Source organism: Oncorhynchus nerka, linkage group LG2, assembly GCF_034236695.1.
Source record: "Oncorhynchus nerka isolate Pitt River linkage group LG2, Oner_Uvic_2.0, whole genome shotgun sequence".
NCBI classification, from domain to species: domain Eukaryota; kingdom Metazoa; phylum Chordata; class Actinopteri; order Salmoniformes; family Salmonidae; genus Oncorhynchus; species Oncorhynchus nerka.
The window spans coordinates 5,452,212-5,477,573 of record NC_088397.1 but is presented as its reverse complement, the minus strand read 5'-3'; the positions used below and the strand labels follow the sequence as shown (position 1 = coordinate 5,477,573).

General features: G+C 42.1%; 1 protein-coding gene across 3 annotated transcripts in view; it reads right to left on the bottom strand.

The window, feature by feature from the left end:
- Nucleotides 1-25,339, bottom strand: part of LOC135573324 (oocyte zinc finger protein XlCOF6-like) — a 38,246-nt gene extending 12,907 nt beyond the window's left edge. Inside the window, exons 1-2 of one of the 3 annotated variants that reach the window (XM_065022291.1) lie at nucleotides 25,240-25,339; nucleotides 22,547-22,795 (exon numbers count right to left, since the gene is read on the bottom strand). In XM_065022291.1, the coding sequence (XP_064878363.1) occupies nucleotides 22,547-22,649 (103 nt within the window). In that variant the 5' untranslated portion in view covers nucleotides 22,650-22,795; nucleotides 25,240-25,339. Of the gene's footprint in view, nucleotides 1-14,241; nucleotides 14,542-22,546; nucleotides 22,796-25,239 lie in introns of those variants that run through there. The other 2 variants (XM_065022289.1, XR_010464659.1) reach the window with 2 other exon arrangements.
- Between the last annotated feature and the right edge of the window lie 23 nt (nucleotides 25,340-25,362).

The following is a 25,362-nucleotide window of genomic DNA, read 5'->3' as shown; positions in this document are numbered from 1 at the left end:
ACACAGTGGAGTTGTCAACCGTGATGGCGAGATCATGGAACGGGCAGTCCTTCCCGGGAGGAAGAGCAGCTCCGTCTTGCCGAGGTTCAGCTTGAGGTGGTGATCCGTCATCCACACTGATATGTCTGCCAGACATGCAGAGATGCGATTTGCCACCTGGTCATCAGAAGGGGGAAAGGAGAAGATTAATTGTGTGTCGTCTGCATAGCAATGATAGGAGAGACCATGTGAGGTTATGACAGAGCCAAGTGACTTGGTGTATAGCGAGAATAGGAGAGGGCCTAGAACAGAGCCCTGGGGGACACCAGTGGTGAGAGCACGTGGTGAGGAGACGGATTCTCGCCACGCCACCTGGTAGGAGCGACCTGTCAGGTAGGACGCAATCCAAGCGTGGGCCGTGCCGGAGATGCCCAACTCGGAGAGGGTGGAGAGGAGGATCTGATGGTTCACAGTATCGAAGGCAGCCGATAGGTCTAGAAGGATGAGAGCAGAGGAGAGAGAGTTAGCTTTAGCAGTGCGGAGCGCCTCCGTGATACAGAGAAGAGCAGTCTCAGTTGAATGACTAGTCTTGAAACCTGACTGATTTGGATCAAGAAGGTCATTCTGAGAGAGATAGCGGGAGAGCTGGCCAAGGACGGCACGTTCAAGAGTTTTGGAGAGAAAAGAAAGAAGGGATACTGGTCTGTAGTTGTTGACATCGGAGGGATCGAGTGTAGGTTTTTTCAGAAGGGGTGCAACTCTCGCTCTCTTGAAGACGGAAGGGACGTAGCCAGCGGTCAGGGATGAGTTGATGAGCGAGGTGAGGTAAGGGAGAAGGTCTCCGGAAATGGTCTGGAGAAGAGAGGAGGGGATAGGGTCAAGCGGGCAGGTTGTTGGGCGGCCGGCCGTCACAAGACGCGAGATTTCATCTGGAGAGAGAGGGAGAAAGAGGTCAGAGCACAGGGTAGGGCAGTGTGAGCAGAACCAGCGGTGTCGTTTGACTTAGCAAACGAGGATCGGATGTCGTCGACCTTCTTTTCAAAATGGTTGACGAAGTCATCTGCAGAGAGGGAGGAGGGGGAGGGGGAGGAGGATTCAGGAGGGAGGAGAAGGTGGCAAAGAGCTTCCTAGGGTTAGAGGCAGATGCTTGGAATTTAGAGTGGTAGTAAGTGGCTTTAGCAGCAGCGACAGAAGAGGAAAATGTAGAGAGGAGGGAGTGAAAGGATGCCAGGTCCGCAGGGAGGCGAGTTTTCCTCCATTTCCGCTCGGCTGCCCGGAGCCCTGTTCTGTGAGCTCGCAATGAGTCGTCGAGCCACGGAGCGGGAGGGGAGGACCGAGCCGGCCTGGAGGATAGGGGACATAGAGAGTCAAAGGATGCAGAAAGGGAGGAGAGGAGGGTTGAGGAGGCAGAATCAGGAGATAGGTTGGAGAAGGTTTGAGCAGAGGGAAGAGATGATAGGATGGAAGAGTGTCCATTATTACAGGCTGACAGATTAAGTCTGAGGCCGGTAACATCAACAGTGAGGACAAACCCAGCCTGCCACTCTCCTTCCACACTGAGTCCAAACCTACAGTCACTGGGTCCTGATTGTGACAGTGGAGCCCAGTTTGCACTGCAGGATCCAGAGATGGCATCAGTGAAGCTGGAAGACTGCAGTCAAACACTGGATATGAATGCCAACATTAAAGATGAAGAAGAGGAGAAATCTGTTTCACTTAGTAAGCACAGGTTTTTTCTAATTAAGTCTGTGTTCATTCCAATTTCCCACTGTGCATGAAAAGTTGCAGTATAACTGTTTCATGATGAACTGTTTCAATGAGAAGGTAGATGTTATTTCATGCTACTGACACTTGCATGGTTTGACACCAGTATTGCCAGCATTTGTTTTATTCACTGAGCTATCTGGAGTGATCAGAGAGTAGACTAAAGAAGTGAAGTGAATTGGACAAACTGCCAGTTTTAGGGTTCTATTATGAAATGAGTGTGAAACCCCACCTCTTTAAGGAATACCTAGGATAGGATAAAGTAATCCCTCTCACCCCCCTTAAAAGATTTAGATGCACTACTGTTCCACTGGATGTCATAAGGTGAATGCACCAATTTGTAAGTCGCTCTGGATAAGAGCGTCTGCTAAATGACTTAAATGTAAATGTAAGAGGAGAGAGTAGCGGGGGAGAGAGAGCGAAGGTTGGGACGGCGCGATACCATCCGAGTAGGGGCAGTGTGGGAAGTGTTGGATGAGAGCGAGAGGGAAAAGGATACAAGGTAGTGGTCGGAGACTTGGAGGGGAGTTGCAATGAGGTTAGTGGAAGAACAGCATCTAGTAAAGATGAGGTCGAGCGTATTGCCTGCCTTGTGAGTAGGGGGGGAAGGTGAGAGGGAGAGGTCAAAAGAGGAGAGGAGTGGAAAGAAGGAGGCAGAGAGGAATGAGTCAAAGGTAGACGTGGGGAGGTTAAAGTCGCCCAGAACTGTGAGAGGTGAGCCGTCCTCAGGAAAGGAGCTTATCAAGGCATCAAGCTCATTGATGAACTCTCCGAGGGAACCTGGAGGGCGATAAATGATAAGGATGTTAAGCTTGAAAGGGCTGGTAACTGTGACAGCATGGAATTCAAAGGAGGCGATAGACAGATGGGTAAGGGGAGAAAGAGAGAATGACCACTTGGGAGAGATGAGGATCCCGGTGCCACCACCCCGCTGACCAGAAGCTCTCGGGGTGTGCGAGAACACGTGGGCGGACGAAGAGAGAGCAGTAGGAGTAGCAGTGTTATCTGTGGTGATCCATGTTTCCGTCAGTGCCAAGAAGTCGAGGGACTGGAGGGAGGCATAGGCTGAGATGAACTCTGCCTTGTTGGCCGCAGATCGGCAGTTCCAGAGGCTACCGGAGACCTGGAACTCCACGTGGGTCGTGCGCGCTGGGACCACCAGATTAGGGTGGCCGCGGCCACGCGGTGTGGAGCGTTTGTATGGTCTGTGCAGAGAGGAGAGAACAGGGATAGACAGACACATAGTTGACAGGCTACAGAAGAGGCTACGCTAATGCAAAGGAGATTGGAATGACAAGTGGACTACACGTCTCGAATGTTCAGAAAGTTGAGCTTACGTAGCAAGAATCTTATTGACTAAAATGATTAAAAATGATACAGTACTGCTGAAGTAGGCTAGCTGGCAGTGGCTGCGTTGTTGACTTTGTAGGCTAGCTGGCAGTGGCTGCGTTGTTGATTCGGGGGCTAGCTGGCTAGCTAGCAGTGTTGATTACGTTACGTTGCGTTAAAAGAACGACAATAGCTGGCTAGGTAACCTAGAAAATCGCTCTAGACTACACAATTATCTTTGATACAGAGACGGCTATGTAGCTAGCTATGTAGCTAGCTACGATCAAACAAATCAAACCGTTGTACTGTAATGAAATTAAATGAAAATGTGATACTACCTGTGGAGCGAGGCGGAATGCGACCGGGTTGTTAAGTTCTATTCGGTAGACGTTGGCTAGCTGTTGGCTAGCTAGCAGTGTCTCCTACGTTAAGGACGACAAATAGCTGGCTAGCTAACCTCGGTAAATTAAGAAAATCACTCTAAAACTACACACTCTAAACTACACAATTATCTTGGATACGAAGACAGCAAAGACAACTATGTAGCTAGCTAACACTACACTAATCAAGTCGTTCAGTTGAGGGTAATAGTTACTACAGTGCTGCTATACGGTAGACGGTGGACGTTAGCTAGCTGGCTAGCTGCTGGGCAGATAGCAGTGTAGGCTACGTTAGGACGACGAAATACGATAATTACGCAATTATCTTTGATACAAAGACGGCTATGTAGCTAGCTAAGAAGAAATTGCTAAGATTAGACAAATCAAACCATTGTACTATAATGAAATGTAATGAAATGTAATGAAAAGTTATACTACCTGCAGACCGAAGTGCGTATGCGACTGCTCGCTCCAACCCGGAAGATGTGGATAATACTAATACAGATAACCACTGCCCTACCTAGTGTTTTAATGTTACTCATACAGAGATAACCATTGGACATGCATTTTCCATTATGCCATTGTGTTTACCACTTCAGATCCTTAAATTGTAGTTTAAAGCATATACAGGGCATTATACAAGACCCCTTGACTTTTTCCATATATTGTTACGTTACAGCCTTATACAACAACAAAAAATTATACCGCTCATCAATATACACACAATACCCCATAATGACATAGCGAAAAAAAGTTTTTTATACATTTTAGCAAATGTATAAAAATGAATCCTCATTTGCATAAATATTCAGACCATTTGCTCTGAGACCCAAAATTCAGCTCAAGTGCATCCTGTTTCCATTGATCATCCTTGAGATGTTTCTACATTGGAGTCCTCCTGTGGTAAATTCAAATGATTGGACACGATTGGAAAAGCACACACCTGTCAAAATAGTTGACAATGCAAGTCAAAGCAAAAACCAAGCAATGAGGTCTAAGAAATGTTCTGTTGAGCTTCGAGACAGGTTTGTGGTGAGGCACAGATCTGGAGAAGAGTGGAAAAACATTTCTCAAATCTCTGTTGGCTGGGCTCCCAGCTTGTGCCATCCAACTCCTCCATCCTGTTGGGCACAAACATTTTAAGGGCTCCTGAGTGGCGCAGCGGCCTTAGGCAATGCATCTCAGTGCAAGAGGTATCACTACAGTCCCTGGTTCGAATCCAGGCTCAATCACATCCGGCCATGATTAAGAGTCCCAAAGGGAAGCGCACAATTGGCCCAGCATATTCTGGGTTTGGCTGGGGAAGGCCATAATTGTAAATAAGAATTTGTTCTTAACTGACTTACCTAGTTAAATAAATAAATAATTAAAGTGGGATGCATGCCAGAAAAGCCACTAAACAATACATTAACTGCACAATAACGGTGCCCTCAAACTGTTAGGACCCAACAGCATAGTCCCAACATCTTACCGCTGCTACACCTGGCTATCAGCGGAGCCTTGTCTGTCATCAAAACAGTTCATTAGGCTTAATTTACTGCCTTTTAAAATAACATGGCTGACTTGCTTAAACAAATGTGGTTTCTACTGACAATTGAGATGTTCAAACTATGGCATAAGGGGACGAAAAGCGGATGAGAGGCAATCCGTAATTTCGATTAAGACATCAATGAGCGAGCTATGACGGACATATTCAATATAACTATTTGTGCAGCCATTTTGAAATGCAAAGCGACAAAATTCAGAACATGGGCCATTCTTACAGTGTTCTCCCTGTACGCCAAGTCAGAACCGTAGGATAAATAAAGGGGCAGACAATGAAAACCCTTACAATATTCAATGATGACTCTAAAACAGTTTATTGGCTACATGTGAACCACCAAGTCAGAGCAGTGGGCAAAATTAAGAGGTGAAAATAGACCAAATTATTAGGGTGAGGCACATGGGCTACTGACATCTTACTACACAACATCAAATCAAATCAAAATCAAATTGTATTTGTCACATACACATGGTTAGCAGATGTTAATGCGAGTGTAGCGAAATGCTTGTGCTTCTAGTTCCGACAATGCAGTAATAACCAACAAGTAATCTAACTAACAATTCCAAAACTACTGTCTTATGCACAATGTAAGGGGATAAAGAATATGTACATAAGGATATATGAATGAGTGATGGTACAGAGCAGCGTAGGCAAGATACAGTAGATGGTATCGAGTACATTGTATACATATTTTTTTTTTTATTTTTTTTATTTCACCTTTATTTAACCAGGTAGGCTAGTTGAGAACAAGTTCTCATTTGCAACTGCGACCTGGCCAAGATAAAGCATAGCAGTGTGAACAGACAACACAGAGTTACACATGGAGTAAACAATTAACAAGTCAATAACACAGTAGAAAAAAAGGGGGAGTCTATATACAATGTGTGCAAAATGCATGAGGAGGTAGGCGAATAATTACAATTTTGCAGATTAACACTGGAGTGATAAATGATCAGATGGTCATGTACAGGTACAGGTAGATATATTGGTGTGCAAAAGAGCAGAAAAGTAAAAAAAAAAAAAAAAGAAAACAGTATAAAAACAGTATGGGAATGAGGTAGGTGAAAATGGGTGGGCTATTTACCAATAGACTATGTACAGCTGCAGCGATCGGTTAGCTGCTCGGATAGCTGATGTTTGAAGTTGGTGAGGGAGATAAAAGTCTCCAACTTCAGCGATTTTTGCAGTTCGTTCCAGTCACAGGCAGCAGAGTACTGGAACGAAAGGCGGCCAAATGAGGTGTTGGCTTTAGGGATGATCAGTGAGATACACCTGCTGGAGCGCGTGCTACGGATGGGTGTTGCCATCGTGACCAGTGAACTGAGATAAGGCGGAGCTTTACCTAGCATGGACTTGTAGATGACCTGGAGCCAGTGGGTCTGGCGACGAATATGTAGCTATGAGTATGAGATGAGATGAGTATGTAAACAAAGTGGCAGAGTTAAAGTGGCTAGTGATACATGTATTACATAAGGATGCAGTCGATGATATAGAGTACAGTATATACGTATGCATATGAGATGAATAATGTAGGGTAAGTAACATTATATAAGGTAGCATTGTTTAAAGTGGCTAGTGATATATTTACATCATTTCCCATCAATTCCCATTATTAAAGTGGCTGGAGTTGAGTCAGTGTCAGTGTGTTGGCAGCAGCCACTCAATGTTAGTGGTGGCTGTTTAACAGTCTGATGGCCTTGAGATAGAAGCTATTTTTCAGTCTCTCGGTCCCAGCTTTGATGCACCTGTACTGACCTCGCCTTCTGGATGATAGCGGGGTGAACAGGCAGTGGCTTGGGTGGTTGATGATCTTTATGGCCTTCCTGTAACATCGGGTGGTGTAGGTGTCCTGGAGGGCAGGTAGTTTGCCCCGGTGATGCGTTGTGCAGACCTCACTACCCTCTGGAGAGCCTTACGGTTGAGGGTGGAGCAGTTGCCGTACCAGGCGGTGATACAGCCCGCCAGGATGCTCTCGATTGTGCATCTGTAGAAGTTTGTGAGTGCTTTTGGTGACAAGCCGAATTTCTTCAGCCTCCTGAGGTTGAAGAGGCGCTGCTGCGCCTTCTTCACGATGCCGTCTGTGTGAGTGGACCAATTCAGTTTGTCTGTGATGTGTATGCCGAGGAACTTAAAACTTGCTACCCTCTCCACTACGGTTCCATTGATGTGGATAGGGGGTGTTCCCTCTGCTGTTTCCTGAAGTCCACAATCATCTCCTTAGTTTTGTTGACGTTGAGTGTGAGGTTATTTTCCTGACACCACACTCCGAGGGCCCTCACCTCCTCCCTGTAGGCCGTCTCGTCGTTGTTGGTAATCAAGCCTACCACTGTTGTGTCGTCCGCAAACTTGATGATTGAGTTGGAGGCGTGCGTGGCCACGCAGTCGTGGGTGAACAGGGAGTACAGGAGAGGGCTCAGAATGCACCCTTGTGGGGCCCCAGTGTTGAGGATCAGCGGGGAGGAGATGTTGTTGCCTACCCTCACCACCTGGGGGCGGCCCGTCAGGAAGTCCAGTACCCAGTTGCACAGGGCGGGGTCGAGACCCAGGGTCTCGAGCTTGATGACGAGCTTGGAGGGTACTATGGTGTTGAATGCCGAGCTGTAGTCGATGAACAGCATTCTCACATAGGTATTCCTCTTGTCCAGATGGGTTAGGGCAGTGTGCAGTGTGGTTGAGATTGCATCGTCTGTGGACCTATTTGGGCGGTAAGCAAATTGGAGTGGGTCTAGGGTGTCAGGTAGGGTGGAGGTGATATGGTCCTTGACTAGTCTCTCAAAGCACTTCATGATGACGGAAGTGAGTGCTACGGGGGCGGTAGTCGTTTAGCTCAGTTACCTTAGCTTTCTTGGGAACAGGAACAATGGTGGCCCTCTTGAAGCATGTGGGAACAGCAGACTGGTATAGGGATTGATTGAATATGTCCGTAAACACACCGGCCAGCTGGTCTGCGCATGCTCTGAGGGTGCGGCTGGGGATGCCGTCTGGGCCTGCAGCCTTGCGAGTGTTAACACGTTTAAATGTCTTACTCACCTCGGCTGCAGTGAAGGAGAGACCGCATGTTTCCGTTGCAGGCCGTGTCAGTGGCACTGTATTGTCCTCAAAGCGGGCAAAAAAGTTATTTAGTCTGCCTGGGAGCAAGACATCCTGGTCCGTGACTGGGCTGGATTTCTTCCTGTAGTCCGTGATTGACTGTAGACCCTGCCACATGCCTCTTGTGTCTGAGCCGTTGAATTGAGATTCTACTTTGTCTCTGTACTGACGCTTAGCTTGTTTGATAGCCTTGCGGAGGGAATAGCTGCACTGTTTGTATTCGGTCATGTTACCAGACACCTTGCCCTGATTAAAAGCAGTGGTTCGCGCTTTCAGTTTCACGCGAATGCTGCCATCAATCCACGGTTTCTGGTTAGGGAATGTTTTAATCATTGCTATAGGAACGACATCTTCAACGCACGTTCTAATGAACTCGCACACCGAATCAGTGTATTCGTCAATATTGTTATCTGACGCAATACGAAACATATCCCAGTCCACGTGATGGAAGCAGTCTTGGAGTGTGGAGTCAGCTTGTTCAGACCAGCGGTGGGAGCCTGTTGTTTTAGTTTCTGTCTGTAGGCAGGGATCAACAAAATGGAGTCGTGGTCAGCTTTTCCGAAAGGGGGGCGGGGCAGGGCCTTATATGAGTCGCGGAAGTTAGAGTAACAATGATCCAAGGTTTTTCCACCCTGGTTGCGCAATCGATATGCTGATAAAATTTAGGTTGTCTTGTTTTCAGATTAGCCTTGTTAAAATCCCCAGCTACAATGAATGCAGCCTCCGGATAAATGGTTACCAGTTTGCAAAGAGTTAAATAAAGTTCGTTCAGAGCCATCGATGTGTCTGCTTGGGGGGGGATATATACGGCTGTGATTATAATCTAAGAGAATTCTCTTGGTAGATAATGCAGTCTACATTTGATTGTGAGGAATTCTAAATCAGGTGAACAGAAGGATTTGAGTTCCTGTATGTTTCTTTCATCACACCATGTCTCGTTAGTCATAAGGCATACGCCCCCGCCCCTCTTCTTACCAGAAAGATGTTTATTTCTGTCGGCGCGATGCGTGGAGAAACCCGTTTGCTGCACCGCCTCGGATAGCGTCTCTCCAGTGAGCCATGTTTCCGTGAAGCAAAGAACGTTACAGTCTCTGATGTCCCTCTGGAATGCTACATAGACTTAGTATTACTTTCTTAACTACAGTATACACATCTCCCTGGCATATTACATAATTTATGCACCAGCATACAAGACATTTTTGGACTCACCTTGTTGTGCTGTGCTCACTTGAACAGGAAGGTGGCGCGGCAGTCCTTCGTGGGCATATTTTGTCCTCAAACTTTGTCATCAAAGTCTGGCATTCTCTGGATTTATGGTGCTTTCAAGACAACTGGGAACTCAGGGAAAAAAACTGATGACGTCAGTGATCTTCAGGTCAAGGATGTAGAAAGAGGCCCAAGTTCCCAATTTACAATTCCAAGTTGATTGAAAGTTCAAAACATATTTTCCCAGTTGTAGCTTGTTTCTCTCTGAGTTCCCAGTTGTATTGAACTCACTCAAGTCAGATTTTGAAGTACTGAGTTATGTTGTTTTGAGCGCGGCACAAATCAAGCTTCATTGACAGCATGGCCAATGTTGAATGTTTACCATTTTAAACTAGGAAAATAACCCCTTAATCTTAGACTTGAGACCACAGAGCCACTCCAATGCATTGTAGGCTAATGATTGCTTTGCAATGCTTGCAGTTAGCCACTGATTTTGCAATTTGTTGTGTAATGATTATGTCCAATGGCCGATGAGCACCGATACATTTTATCTATAATTTCTCATTATTTCTCTTCATATGACAAAGATTAAAAAGGATTTGCCAGTAGATTGTCGACTTGATTCATGATGATGTTGCTAGCTCAGATTTTGAAAGTATGATGTTGACATGATCAGTCCAATCAAAGCGACTGTAGATATCACATGATTTGACGTTATTTTATCTGTGGGCAATGACCTTGAGCCTTCATGGATGGGCACTTCTAATGTAGCTCTACGGCAGCACCCAAGGGGCTTGAATTTTCAATTTCTACCCTTAGACTTGGTAGTGACGTATTGTCCCCATGAATGACAGAACACTGAGCCAATCACGGCACAACGTTCCGTATTTTCTGCTGGCTTGCCCCACCTCCAAAGAAGGCAATGAGCTAGGCTGAAAGACCTGCATTTTGGGGCTGCCTTACTCAAGAAAACAAAAGAGACCATTTTTGTTTGTGGATTTATTAATAACTCAATTATAAGTTGTTTTTTTTACATTGGTTGCAAACAGATAATTTTTTTCACACTTTATCGCTATAACTGTGGGGCTCAAAACAGGTGGCTCACCTGCCCTGAATGATGGGTCGCCACTGAACTTATCTAGAACACTGCAGTCCATCTGGGTGTTTAACCTTCCCAAGTTCCCCCATGTCACCCTGCTCCTCCGTACATTCCACTTGCTTCCAGTCGAAGCTCACATCCACAACAAGACAATGGTGTTTACTCACGGTGCAGCAAGAGGAACTGCCACATCTCTACCTTCAGGCTCAAACCCTGTATCCCAACCCGAGCACTCAGTTCTGCCACCTCTGGTCTCATGGCCGTCCCACTGCTACAGGAGGTCAAGTTCCCTCTCAGCCCAGTCAAAGCACTTCTCTGTCCTGGCACCCCAATGGTGGGGTGCCACCACCTCGGACAATCATGCAGGTGAAGAGGTCCTGGGCTGCCGTGGTTACATGTGATCTGCAGTTGTGAGGCCGGTTGGATGTACTGCCAAATTCTCTAAAAGGACGTTAGAGGTGGCTAATGGTAGAGATATAAATATTGAGTTCTCTGGCAACAGCTCTGGTGGACATCCTGCAGTCATCATGAGAATGGCAAATTCCCTGAACTTGAGACATCTGTGATATTGTGTTGTGTGGCCTTTTATTGTCCCCCAGCACAAGGTGCACCTGTGTAATGACCATGCTGTTTTATCAGCATCTTGATATGCCACACCTGTCAGGTGGATGGATTATCTTGACAAAGGCTGAAATGCTCACTAACAAAGTTGTGCACAACATTTGAGAGACATTAGCTTTTGTGCTGGATCTTTTATTTCAGCTCATGAAACCAACACTTTACATGTTTAGTTTATATTGGAGGTCCAATGTAATGTAACCTAACATAGATTAGGGCCTCATTTATTTCATTTGACTGATTTCCTTATTCAAAATATATATATTGTAAATATTTGAAATTGTTACGTTTAGATTGTTGTTCAGTATAATACGACTTGCAGGACGTATCGTATGTTAAGAATTACAATTCTTATGTTATTTTACGCATTGTTATTCATACAATATGTTACGAACTTGTAATATGTATGATATGTTACGAATTCCAATTTGTTGTTGCTAACGTTAGCTTGGTTAGGGGTGAGGGGTTTAAGATAGAGTTAAATGGGTTTAGGAGAAAGGGTAGCTAACATGCTAAGTAATAGCTAAAAAGTAGTAAGTAGTTGCCAAGTGATGAGATTCAAACACTCTGACAAGGTGCACACTGATTGGTAAAGTAAAGAGAGGCTAAAATCTAGAACGCTCCCTCTCCTCTGCACAGTTCTCTCACAGTGAGAACCAATCGGATTACAGTGTTCTACGCTTTCTTCATTTGATCCAATTACAACTTCTTTTATGAGATGAGAATTAAGTGATGGAGTGACTTTATTCTTAGCTGATCAGAGAACCGATGAGGCTTTTCTCCTTAACCTCACGAGGGTAGGGGTCACTATTTTCACCTCCGGATTAAAAGCGTTCCCAAAGTAAACTGCCTGCTACTCAGGACCAGAAGCTAGGAAATGCATACAATTAGTAGAATTGGAAAGACAACACTCCAAAGTTTCTAAAACTTAAAACATATTGTCTGTGAGTATAACAGAACTGAAAAGGCAGGCAAAAACATGAGGAAAATCCATCCAGGAAGTGCCATTATTTAGAAATGGCTGTTTTTCCAATGAAAGCCTATCCACCATTTAAAGGGATAAGACCCAGATTCTGTTCCCTATGGCTAACACTAGATGTGAACAGTCTTTAGACATTGTTTCAGGCTTGTATTCTGAAAAATGAGGGAGAATGACCACATTGAGTCAGTGGATAGTGGGATGTCCCCAGAGCTGGGTCCTGCAGAGCGCACCTTTCTTGTTTTTCTTCTATATTGACGACAATGTTGCCAGTTGAAATATTATCGATTATTTAGGCTAAAAACAACCTGGGAATTGATTATAAACATAGTTTTACATGTTTCTACAAACTTTACGGATACTATTTGGAATTTTCGTCTGCCTCTTGTGACCGCATTTGAGCCATTGGATTACAGAACAAAATGGCCAACAAAATGGAGGTTTCAAGATATAAAGAGGGACTTTATCGAACAAAATGAACCTTTATTGTGTAACTGGGAGTGTTGTGAGTGCAACCATATGAAGGTCATCATATTTCTGACTTTCGTGACTAGTCTACTTGGCTGGTAACTGTATGTAATGTTTTGTGTGCTGAGCGCCGTCCTCAGATAATCGCATGGTTTGCTTTCGCCTTAAAGCCTTTTTGAAATCTGACATGGCGGCTAGATTAACAAGTTAAGCTTTATTTTGATGTATTACACTTGTGATTTCATGAAATGTAAATGTTTATAGTAATTAAATTTGAATCGGTCACTCTGCAATTTCACCGATGTTGACCAGGTGGGACGCAACCGTCCCAGGTACCCACATGAAGTTAATGTATACGTTGGTGTGTTTTTAAGTTGCTCTGGTGAGAGAAACTCTTCCCACAGTCAGAGCAGAAGTAAGGCTTCTCTCCTGTGTGTTCTCTGGTGAACTTTTAGCTTATTTGATGTTTTAAAATATTTTCCACAGTCAGAACAGGAATAAGGCTTCTCTCCTGTGTGTATACGTTGGTGTGTTTTTAAGGTGCCCAGCTGAGAGAAACTCGCCTCACAGTCAGAGCAGAAGAAAGGCTTCTCTCCTGTGTGAGTCTTCTGATGAACCTTTAGCTCATTTGATGTTTTAAAACGTTTTCCACAGTCAGAACAGGAATAAGGCTTCTCTCCTGTGTGTGTTCTCTGATGAACTTTTAGATGAGTTGATGTTTTGAAGCATTTTCCACAGTCAGAGCAGACGTAAGGATTCTCTCCTGTGTGTGTTCTCTGATGAACTTTTAGCTCATATAATGTTCTAAAACATTTTCCACAGTCAGAGCAGGAATAAGGCTTTGCTCCTGTGTGTATACGTTGGTGTGTTTTTAAGTTGCCCAGCAGAGAGAGAAACTAGCCCCACAGTCAGAGCAGATGTAAGGCTTCTCTCCTGTGTGTGTTCTCTGGTGAACTTTTAATATAATTTGATGTTTTAAAACATTTTCCACAGTCAGAGCAGAAGAAAGGCTTCTCTCCTGTGTGAGTCTTCTGATGAACTTTTAGCTCATTTGATGTTTTAAAACGTTTTCCACAGTCAGAGCAGGAATAAGGCTTCTCTCCTGTGTGTGTTCTCTGATGAGCTTTTAGATGAGTTGATGTTTTGATGCATTTTCCACAGTCAGAGCAGAGTAAGGCTTCTCTCCTGTATGTATAAGTTCATGTGATTTCAAGGTACCTAATTGGGAGAAACGTTTTCCACAGTCAGAGCAGTAGTAAGGCTTCTCTCCTGTATGGATACGTTGGTGTGTTTTTAAGTTGCCCAGATGAGAGAAACTTTTTCCACAGTCAGAGCAGAATAAGGCTTCTCTCCTGTGTGTGTTCTCTGGTGAACTTTTAGCTCAGTTGATGTTTTGAAGCATTTTCCACAGTCAGAGCAGAAGTAAGGCTTCTCTCCAGTGTGTGTAAGTTGGTGTGTATTTTAAGTTGCTCTGGCGAGAGAAACTAGTTCCCACAGTCAGAGCAGAAGTAAGGCTTCTCTCCTGTATGTATTTGTTGGTGAACTTTTTAAGTTGGTGTTTTGAGAGAATCATTTCCCCACAGTCAGAGCAGTAGTAAGGCTTTTCTCCTGTATGGATACGTTGTGTGAATTTTAAGTTGCCCAGATGAGAGAAACTCGTTCCACAGTCAGAGCAGACGTAAGGCTTCTCTCCTGTGTGTATGTTGGTGTGTTTTTAAGGTGCCCAGCTGATGAGAAACTGAGAGCCCCACAGTCAGAGCAGACGTAAGGCTTCTCTCCTGTGTGTGTTCTCTGGTGAACTTTTAGATATGTTGATGTTTTAAAACATTTTCCACAGTCAGAGCAAGAGTAAGGCTTCTCCCTGTATGTATATGTTCATGTGATTTTAAGTGGGAAAGCTGAGAGAAACTAGTTCCACAGTCAGGGCAGAAGAAAGGCTTCTCTCCTGTGTGTATTTTTAGGTGTATTTTTAGCTTTGATAGAAATGGGAAAATCTCTTCACAATGTGGGCAGTGATGAGACCTCTTAGCTCTCTGGTCTTCCTGCTGTTGCTCTCTGGATGTGGAGAATGTCTCAACATGGTATCCTGTGTGAACATCAGAAAAAACAGTCAGTTGGTGTGATATACATGTTAATCAAATGTATTTTATGAAGCACTTTTACATCAGTAGTTGTCACAAAGTGCTTAACCTGTCTGGTTCAAATCCCATAATTAAAATTATTTTACACCATTTTAAAGATAAACTTCTTGTAAATCCAGCCACAGTGTTCGATTTCAAATAGGCTTTACGGCGAAAGCACACCAATCGATTATGTTAGGTCAGCACCTAGTCACAGAAAACCATAGTCATTTTCCAGCCAAGGAGAGGTCTCATAAAAGTCAGAAATAGCAATTAAATTAATCACTAACCTTTGATGATCTTCATCAGATGGCACTCACAGGACTTCATGTTACACAATAAATATGTGTTTTGTTCGATAAAGTTCATCTTTATGTCCAAAAACCCCATTTGAAATTGGTGTGTTGTGTTCAGAATTGCATTGTCTCAAACAAACATCCGATGAAAGTAAAGAGAGCCACATCAAAAAACAGAAATACTCATAAATATTGATAAAAGATACAAGTGTTAAACATACAAATACAGATAAACTTCTCATTAATGCAACCGCTGTGTCAGATTTCAAAAAGGCTTTACGGCGAAAGCACACTCTGCGATTATGTTAGTTCAGCGACTAGACACAGAAACCCATACAGCCATTTTCCAACCAAGGAGAGCTTCACAAAAGTCAGAAATAGCATTAAAATTAATCACTTACCTTTGATGATCTTCATCTGGTGGCACTCCCAGGTCTCCATGTTCGACAATAAATGTTTGTTTTCTTCGATAAAGTTAATCTTTATTTCCAAATACCTCAGTTTTGTTGGTGCGTTTAGTTCAGAAATCCAAAGGCACAATAAGCACTCTCAAAAGTAAAAAAACACAATAAAAGATAGTAGAAACATGTCAAACGATGTTTAAAATCAATATTTCGGTTGCCTTTGTCATAAATAATCAATAATATTTCAACCGGACAAAAGCTTTGTCAATGGAAAAAGGTAAACAAGAAATGCGCGCTCCCGATCACGTGCCTGGCTCATGGATGGAAATTTCCACTGTCCTCTCATTGAAAGCGGTGTATCTCCCTCATTTTTCAGAGTAAAAGCCTGAAACACTGCCTAAAGACTGGTCACATGTTGAGGAAGACAGATTTCCACTGGGTCCTAAGTCTTTGTATGGTGGATAGGCTTTCAATGGAAAAACAGCCTTTCAAAATAATAGTACTTCCTGGTTGGATTTTCCTCTGGTTTTCGCCTGCCATATCAGTTATGTTATACTCAGACATTATTTTAACAGTGTTTTCTATCCAAATCGACTAATTGTATGCATATCCTAGCTTATGGGCCCGAGTAGCAGGCAGTTGAATTTGGGCACGCTTTTCATCCAAAATTCCAAATGCTGCCCCCTACCCTAGTGAAGTTAACTTCTTTGGGGTAGGGGGCAGTATTGGGTAGCTTGTATGAAAAAAGTGCCCAAATTAAGCTGCCTGCTACTCAGCCGAAAAAGCTAGAATATGCATATAAATAGAACATTTGGATAGAAAACACTCTGACGTTTCTAAAACTGTTTGAATGATGTCTGTGAGTATAACAGAACTCATATGGCAGGCAAAATCCTGAGAAAAAAATCCTACCAGGAAGTGGGAAATCTGAGGTTTGTAGTTATTCAACTCAGCTCCTATTGAAGATACCGTGTGATGTTAGTTATTTTTCACTTCCCAGGGCTTCCACTAGATGTCAACAGTATTTAGAACCTGTTTTGAGGATTCTACTCTAAAGGAGGGTCTCATAAGTGCTCTATGAGTGAGTGGTCTGGCAGAGTGCCACAGCCTCAGTCTGGCGCGCTCACGTGAAAGGTAGCTACGTTCCACTTAATTTGTACAGACAAAGGAATACATGTAGAAGCACAGTGGCCACAAAAAAACTCCCTAGAAAGCAGGAACCTAGGAAGAAACCGAGAGAGGAACCAGGCTCAGAGTGGTGACCAGTCCTCTTCTGGCCATACCGGGTGACAGGTAGCCTAGTGGTTAGAGCAACCGAAAGGTTGCAAGATCGAATCCCCGAGCTGACAAGGTAAAAATCTGTCGTTCTGCCCCTGAACAAGGCAGTTAACCCAATGTTCCTAGGCCATCATTGAAAATAAGAATGTTTTCTTAACTGACTTGCCTATGTCCAAACGCTAGCAGGACACCTACGACAACATCCTGTGAAATTGCAGAGCACGAAATTCAAAATACAAAAATCGGAATATTAAACATTCATGAAAATAGAAGTGTCTTACATAATTTAAAAGCTTCTTGTTAATCCAACTGCGTTGTCAGATTTGAAAAAGGCTTTACGGAGAAAGCATACCACGCGATTATCTGAGGACAGCTCCCCACATCAAAATACTTTTTCAACCAGCACAGGCGTCACAAAATCACAGACAGCAATTAAATAAATCACTTACCTTTGAAGATCTTCCTCTGATTGCAATCCCAAGGGTCCCAGCTACACAATGAAAGGTTGTTTTGTTCGATAATATCCTTCATTATATCCCAAAAGTATCAGTTTAGATGGCGCGCTTGATTCAGTAGGTCACTCGTTCAACATGCACACAAACGAATCCTAAAGGTTACCGGTAAAGATCGTCCAAAAAAGTCAAACGAAGTTTCCAATTAATCCTCAGGTATTCTAATATGTAAATAAACAATAATATTTAAGACAGAGAATAGTGTGTTCAATAGCAAAGATAAATAACGAAGAGCGCACTCTCGTTGATGCGTGCAACATGACTACTTTTCTAATGGGGGACATCTTTGAAAAACTACAAATACTCATTTTTCAAAAAACAAGCATGAAACCCTTTCTAAAGATTGTTGACATCTAGTGGAAGCCAAAGGAACTGCAATCTGGGTCCTATCAATTTGAATATCCCATAGGCAAGCATTGAAAAAATCTGTGACCTCAAGAAATAAAAATTCCGGATGGATTTTACTCAAGGTTTTCGCCTGTCATATCAGTTCTGTTATACCCACAGACATTATTTTTACAGTTTTAGAAACTTCAGAGTGTTTTCTATCCAATGCTATCAAGTATATGCATATCCTAGCTTCTGGGCAGTTTACTTTTGGCACGTCAATCATCGGAAATTCCGGACAATAACCAGTATGCTAAGAAAGTTAAATAAAGGTTAATTATTATATATTTTTTTTAAATACACTACCATTAGTGGTGAAATAAATTAATACATTCTAAAGTTACAAATGTCCATGTTTTTGAAAGAAAAGCACATGTTTTGTCCAATCAAATAATGTCAAAGTGATCAGAAATACAGTGTAGACATTGTTAATGTTGTAAATGACTATTGTAGCTGTTAAACGGCTGAAGATCTCGTACAACGCTGTACAATGCAAACAGTCTCTAACCAGAATAGTGTCTAGAAGGCCAGCATCCCGGAGTCGCCTCTTCACTGTTGACATTGAGATTGGTGTTTTGCGGGTACTATTTAATGAAGCTGCCAGTTGAGGACTTGTGAGACGTCTGTTTCTCAAACTAGACACTCTAAAATACTTGTCCTCTTGCCCAGTTGTGCACAGGGGCCTCCCACTCCTCTTTCTATTCTGGTTAGTGCCAGTTTGCACTGTTCTGTGAAGGGAGTAGTACACAGAACTTCACGAGATCTTCAGTTTCTTGGAAATTTCTCACATGGAACAGCCTTCATTTCTCAGAACAAGAATAGACTGACGACTTTCAGAAGAAAGGTCTTTGTTTCTGGCCATTTTGAGCCTGTAATCGAATCCACAAATGACCCAGATACTCAACTAGTCTAAAAAATGAATGTTTTATTGCTTCTTTTATCAGTACCACAGTTTTCAGCTGTGCTAACATAATTGCAAAAGGGTTTTGTAATGATCAATTAGCCTTTTAAAATGATAAACTTGGATTAGCTAACACAACATGCCATTGGATCGCAGGAGTGATGGTTGCTGATAATGGGCCTCTGTTCACCTATGTAGATATTCCATTTTAAAAAATCATCCGTTTCCAGCTTCAAGTCATTTACAACATTAACAACGTCTACACTGTATTAATGGTCAATTTGATGTTATTTTAATGGACAAAAAAAACATACTTTTCTTTCAAAAACAAGGACATTTCTAAGTGACCCTAAACTTTTCAACGGTAGTGTATGTATTCATTTCAGTAGGCTGAATGGGAATAAAACTATTCTAAAACTGGGTAGGAGTCAAAAACAAAGAGGCAAAAGTGGTGAAAATGATGAGCTATATCATCCTCCACGCAACATCACAAGGGTGATAGTAGAATTTGTGTTTAAATATGACTAAAATATTTCACCCTGAAACTTTAAAACATTAGACACATAAGACTATAAATTGGTAATATGTGCAGCGTTGGCAGGATAGAATTAGAACATTGTGTTCCTTACAGGACATTCTGTCCCCACCAGAGTGGAGAAACTGTTAGGCTTGCAGAAAATCAAAACATGTTGCAGAATATGATAAACAATGTAAGTGTACAGTGGAACAATACAGCCATCCTAAAGTGGGGTTCTCATGAATAAAAGATGGGCTCTGAATTGAGAGAGCAGAGCTCTCTGAATAAAGAACTGATCATTTGTATGCTGGGACTCTGTTTATTAAAACTTGCCTAACAACCTCTAGGATACAGATGGAGCAATAGTTCAGTTAGAACATTGGGATAGAAATTGACAAAGGGGATTAGTAACTACACAGACTCATTTCATAGAACTTCAAAACACTGGCAGTTTGTCTACTCCACTTCTTAGTCTACACTCTGATCACTCCAAATAGCCCAGTGAATAAAACAAATGCTGGCAATACTGGTGTCATCCATACAAGTCTTAGCAGCATGAAATAACCCTACAATGCATTCAAAAGGTATTCAGACCCCTTGGCTTTTTTTTTGTTACATTACAGTCTTATTCTAATTCTCATCAGTGACACACAATACCCATAATGACAAGGGCAAAAACAGGTTTTTAGAAATAACTGAAATATTTCATTTACGTAAGTATTCAGACCCTTTACACAATAGTTAGTTGAAGCACCTTTGGCAGCAATTACAGCCTTGAGTCTTGTTGGGTATGAAGCTACAAGCTTGGCACAATTGTATTTGGGGAGTTTCTCCCATTCTTCTCTGCAGATCCTCTCAAGCTCATGGTCAGAGTCCTTTAGGTGCCTTTTGGCAAACTAGCGGACTATCATGTGCCTTTACTGAGGAGTGTTTGATCTGGGCACTCGACCATAAAGGCCTGATTAGTGGAGTCCTGTCAGATGATTGTCCATTCAGAAGATTCTCTTATCTCCAACGAGGAACTCTGGAGCTCTGTCAGAGTGATCATCGGGTTCTTGGCCACCTCCCTGACCAAGGCCCTTCACCCCATTGCTCAGTTTGGCCGGGTGGCCAGCTCTAGGAAGAGTCTTTGGTTCCAAACTTCTTCCATTGAAGGATGGAGGCCTCTGTGTTCTTGGGACCTTTAATGCTGCAGAAATGTTTTGGTACTGGTCTCCAGATCTGTGCCTGACACAATCCTGTCACTGGAGCTGACGGACAAATCCTTCCACCTCATGACTTGGTTTTACTCTGACATGCAGTGTCAACTGTGGGACCTGACATAGACAGGTTGTTCCTGCCAAATTTGTCCTATCAATTGAATTTACCACAGGTGGACTCAGGTTGTAAAAACATCAAGGATAATCTCAAAGCAAAGGGTCTGAAACTTTGTAAATAAGCAAAAAGTTTTTTTTTTTACATTTGCAAGAATTTCTAAAAACTTGTTTTGGCTTTGTTATTATGGGGTATTGTGATGTCATTATGGGATATTGTGTGTGGATTGACGAGGAAAAACATGTCATCAAGTTTAGAAGAAGGCTGATAACGTACCAAAATGGGAAAAATGGGAAGGGGTCTGACAGTGCCCTCTGAAAGATTTTGTTCCATATTGATGACAGCCTTGTTCTGAAATTCTGAAAAAAATATCCTCAGGGTTCTTGGCCACCTCATAATGACAAAGCTAAAACAGGTTTAGAGATTTTGGGGTCACTTAGAAATGTCCTTGTTTTGAAAGAAAATCACATTGTTTGTCTATTAAAATAACATCAAATTGATCAGAAATACAGTGTAGACATTGTTATTGTTGTAAATGACTATTAAGCTGGCAGCAGATATTTTATGGAATATCTACCTGGCGAACAGAGGCCCATTATCAGCAACCATCACTCCTGTGATCCAATGGCATGTTGTGTTAGCTAATCTAAGTTTATCATTGAAAATTTTGGAATTATGTTAGCACAGTTGAAAACTGTCCCAAACTCAACACCCCAATGCTAAATTGCATATTATTATTAGTATTGGATGGACTCTGAAGTTTCTAAAACTGTTTGAATGATGTCTCTGAGTATAACAGAAATATGGCTGCAAAAACTTGAGAAAAAGCAAACAGGAAGTGAAAAATAAATTTTCAAAACAGTGCCTATTGAAAACCTGAGTTATGGATGAGGTTGCACTACCTAGGGCTTCCACTAGATGTCACCGTCTTTAGAAACTGGTTTGAGGATTCTACTATAAAGGAGGGGCTCATCAAGCTTTTGAGAAATGTCTGGAATGAAGAGCCTAACGGTCTCATGAACTTGGGAGAAAGAGTTAGCTCTGTTACAATGCTTTTCCTCAGACAATGAAATTCCGGTTGGAAACTTATTGATGATTTATGTTAAAAACATCCTAAAGATTGATTGCATTCATCATTTGACTTGTTTCTATAATGTTTTTTTAAATGGCTATGAAAAATGTGTTTCAGCTGTAAATCTTTTTTTGACACATGGTGACAGTGACCCCAAAAAACAGGTGCATCCTTTGATCATTTTTGTTTGAAACACTTTTATAAAAATGATTAAAAAATGTGTATGGATGTGAAAACAAGACAAACTAAAAATTGAGCTCAGAAGTGTAGTTCCTGTTTCCATTGATCATCATTGAGATGTTTCGTTGTGTGCACAACTTGATATATAAAAATATATATATATTATCAGATATAAATCATGTTCAACAGTTTGGGTTCAACACTTCTCCAATGTTCCTAGTTTTAAAAATAATAAAGTTAGCTCTCCAGCATTTGATTCAATCCCGTTTTAAAAGTCTCCCTGTGTGACATTCCTTGAGACCAACCAGAAATGTTTCCTTGGCCAAATATTACCAGATTGTCATAAAAACAACATGTTCTCTTGTTTCTGCATCACCAAATGTTATGGAGCAAAAGAGTAGGCTAGGTGAGCATCAATCCTAGTTCGGTGCAGCAGACTGCAGGGGTGTAGTGCTGCAAGTGATGAGCCGCCACAATGGTGTTTTTTAGTGTTAGATCAATGTCTTGGATGATCACCTAATGATTAATTAGCAGTCCACATCACCAAATATTATAGCATAACATTACTGTTACAACAAAAACAACACCTCATATCTTAGGAGATTTTAGGATGGTTTACTGAATCGTCCCAAACTCAACAGCACCATGAGGCAGAATGTGCTTTGATTAAAACAAAATACAAGTCTATTTAATTTAACACCATCTGCTCTAATTTTCGAACCAAACAGTAATTCAAGAAGATTTAAATGCATATTCCCATGAAATTGATTGAGATCAAATGATTGGCATGCAGACGCAGCTTGGTCATTTCACTGGTAAAACGTGAAGAATTATAATTCAATATTGACAGTGATGATGCCATGGCCTATTTTGAAATGAGGTATGCCTAACTTGGTGATTGAGGGTATTAAACATTTTCAACGTTCTTGAGACAATGTGTGGGCAAAGGCAGGAGTTACAAGTTTAAATTGTTTTTGCTTCGCTGTGAAGTCTTGAGTTGTTCAGGGATGTGTGATGTCAGAATTACAGAATTCAACCTAGCAATAGACTGGTCATAACTTATGGAGGTCTAATTTATGAAGTTAACTTATAGATAGAACCAGCTCTTACCATGACTAACAGTTGTCCTAATGTTCTCCTCCTCTTCTTCATCTTTAATGTTGACATTCAGCTCCAGTGTTTGACTGCAGTCTTCCAGCTTCACTGATGCCATCTCTGGATCCTGCAGAGCAAACTGGGCTCCACTGTCACAATCAGGACCCAGTGACTGTAGGTTTGGACTCAGTGTGGAAGGAGAGTGGCAGGCTGGGTTTGTCCTCACTGTTGACGTTAACGGCCTCAGACTTAATCTGAGTCGGCCTGTAGTAATAAAGACAAACGGACACAAAAGTTATTTTCTTGACAGTTCTGGCACTTTATTCTGTAAAAATATTTTCTTGTTTTTCTTGTTCAAATATCTAATTTCAGTAGATCAGGTAGATAATCCCTGACAAAACATTCATTCACGTTAGACACAAAGTACACATTTTAAATTGCACAACATAAATGCACTTAATCTATAGTAGATTTCCTAAATTCACATAAATGCATAAATGACTCAAAAACCATTTAGTACAAGATCACAGTATGTTTCAGGCAGCACTATGTACTATTTTCCTGAATAACCTTGTCTTCTCTATATGATTTCACTCACAAAAACCAAATGTATTTCCCATTCACACCATATTAAGAATTATCAGGGGTCATACAGTGTCAAGTCAAATTCAAGGACTTTTCAGGCACTAATATTAATTTACTTGAAGCCCCGTGTGAAAACCCTGAATTATAGATAAATATGGAAACAACTGAATGTGTCTGAATATTAGTACACATGTAAAGAACTGATAATCATTACATTCAGCTTCAGAACTGAAGAGCAACTGAAATGTTCTCTCTCTGATGAGGCACTACCTGCACTGAAGTCCGTTGATGCAGACCTCCTATGGTATCATGGAGGTCCACAAACAAACCTTTAAGGTGCATGTTTGTCTAATTCAGTACTAAGAAAATAAACCAAGAAATACCTATTAACTTCTACCACACCCTCCCCTTCCTCAAAAACCCACCCACACCCCCCAATAAACTATATCAATAGATCCCTTTCTGTGTATGCAAACATTGGGGTCTATATCATGCTGAGACAATCCACCCCCAGGTTATCCAGCTTATCAAAAACCATACTGAAAGTAACATCTGTTACCCCCAACAACTGCTGCAATTTACAAGATAACTTTCAACCTGGTATTTCTGGTTTTCACAATCCAAGTTGTCTTCCTTGGTTCTGGCCTTTCTTGGGAGTTTTTCCTAGCCACTGTGCTTCTACACCTGCATTGCTTGCTGTTTGGGGTTTGAGGCTGCGTTTCTGTACAGCACTTTGTGACATCAGCTGATGTAAGAAGGGCTTTATAAATACATTTGATTGGTTGAATGAGGAGGCTGGGTCAAAATCTCTGACATTGAAGCTAAGGAATCCTATTCTGTACTTTTCCAGACAAAACCTTCTAACACCTCAACAGCACTGATAAGCTTTCACTTCTTTAACCCTCTTTCCTACTGATCAACATTTAGGCTTCAACCACTCTGTCTCCCTTCACATGTTCTTTAACAATATCATCCATGGACATAGATATTGGGACCTCAGAGATGATTACTCCCTTCAATGTAGCATAAACTCCAGGGTCATGGCTTCTGAGCTTTGTCCCATTATGATTTTCCTTTTGAAGAGTCTTCCCTTGCTGAACCTGACCAGCACAAGATATTAACCATCTACCATTTATTTTTTATTTAACCAGGTAGGCTAGTTCAGAACAAGTTCTCATTTACACAGATGCAGCCTAGTTTAACTTCACCTCTTTTTATGGCCTTGGTTAATCAGATAGGGCCTCATTTACACCCTGTGGTTTCCTCAAACACCATCCCAACTTTCCACTCGGACACATTATTACTCTAGCTCCCTACCTTGGGCCTCTAGTTACTATGCTACATGCGCCTCTGCTTCCAGTATCATTATCTCTGTTCTTCCTATGTCTTTCCACTACAGAACATTCACATACTAGGCCCTCATCCTCCCACTCCATGTCATCAGAACTGTCCCCCACATTGATCGCATTCCAGCACAGCTGTTGCTTCTCAAACTCTCTCTCCATTTCAATTGTTTCATGGGTGTCAAACTCATTCCATTGAGGGCCGAATCTCAGCGGGTTTTATTTTTTCCTTTCAATTAAAACATAGACAATCAGTTGAGGTGAGTTCCTCACTAATTAGTGACCTTAATTCATTAATCAAGTACAAGGGTGGAGCGAAAACCCGCAGACACTTGGTCCTCGTGTCGCCATTTCACCACGAGCAAACCCCTAGAGACGACCAAAACCGCTGAAGCCGCCATTTGACCAGCCTCGTCCAAACCATCCCGATCTCGCGAGCTTACATGAATGAACAAGTATATGTAAACTCGCGAGATCAGGATGGTTTGGACGAGGCTATTTACCAGCTCATAAACATAATTTTACACAAAACCAAGAACATGTAAAAACGAACTCAAAGTGGACTTTGACGAAATGATGTACATACACTCAGACAAACTCAAAGTCTAGTGACTTGAAAAATCATCGTTTTAAATCACGTTCTTCACTCACTCGGTTTGACCCCAAAATAACACGTACAATTAAAACCTTTACCAAACGTGATAATACCTTGACGGATTTGTTACCTAGCATGTTATATATTCTTTCGACATTAGAAAGGTTAAACATGCTATTACATACCTACAATAATACATTTGAAACGGACACAACCACTATCGACATAACAACATAGTTCTGTGGATTTCTACCCGGAACTTCCTGTTCCCAACTACGACATGTGCAACAGCGTCATCTTCTCTAGTG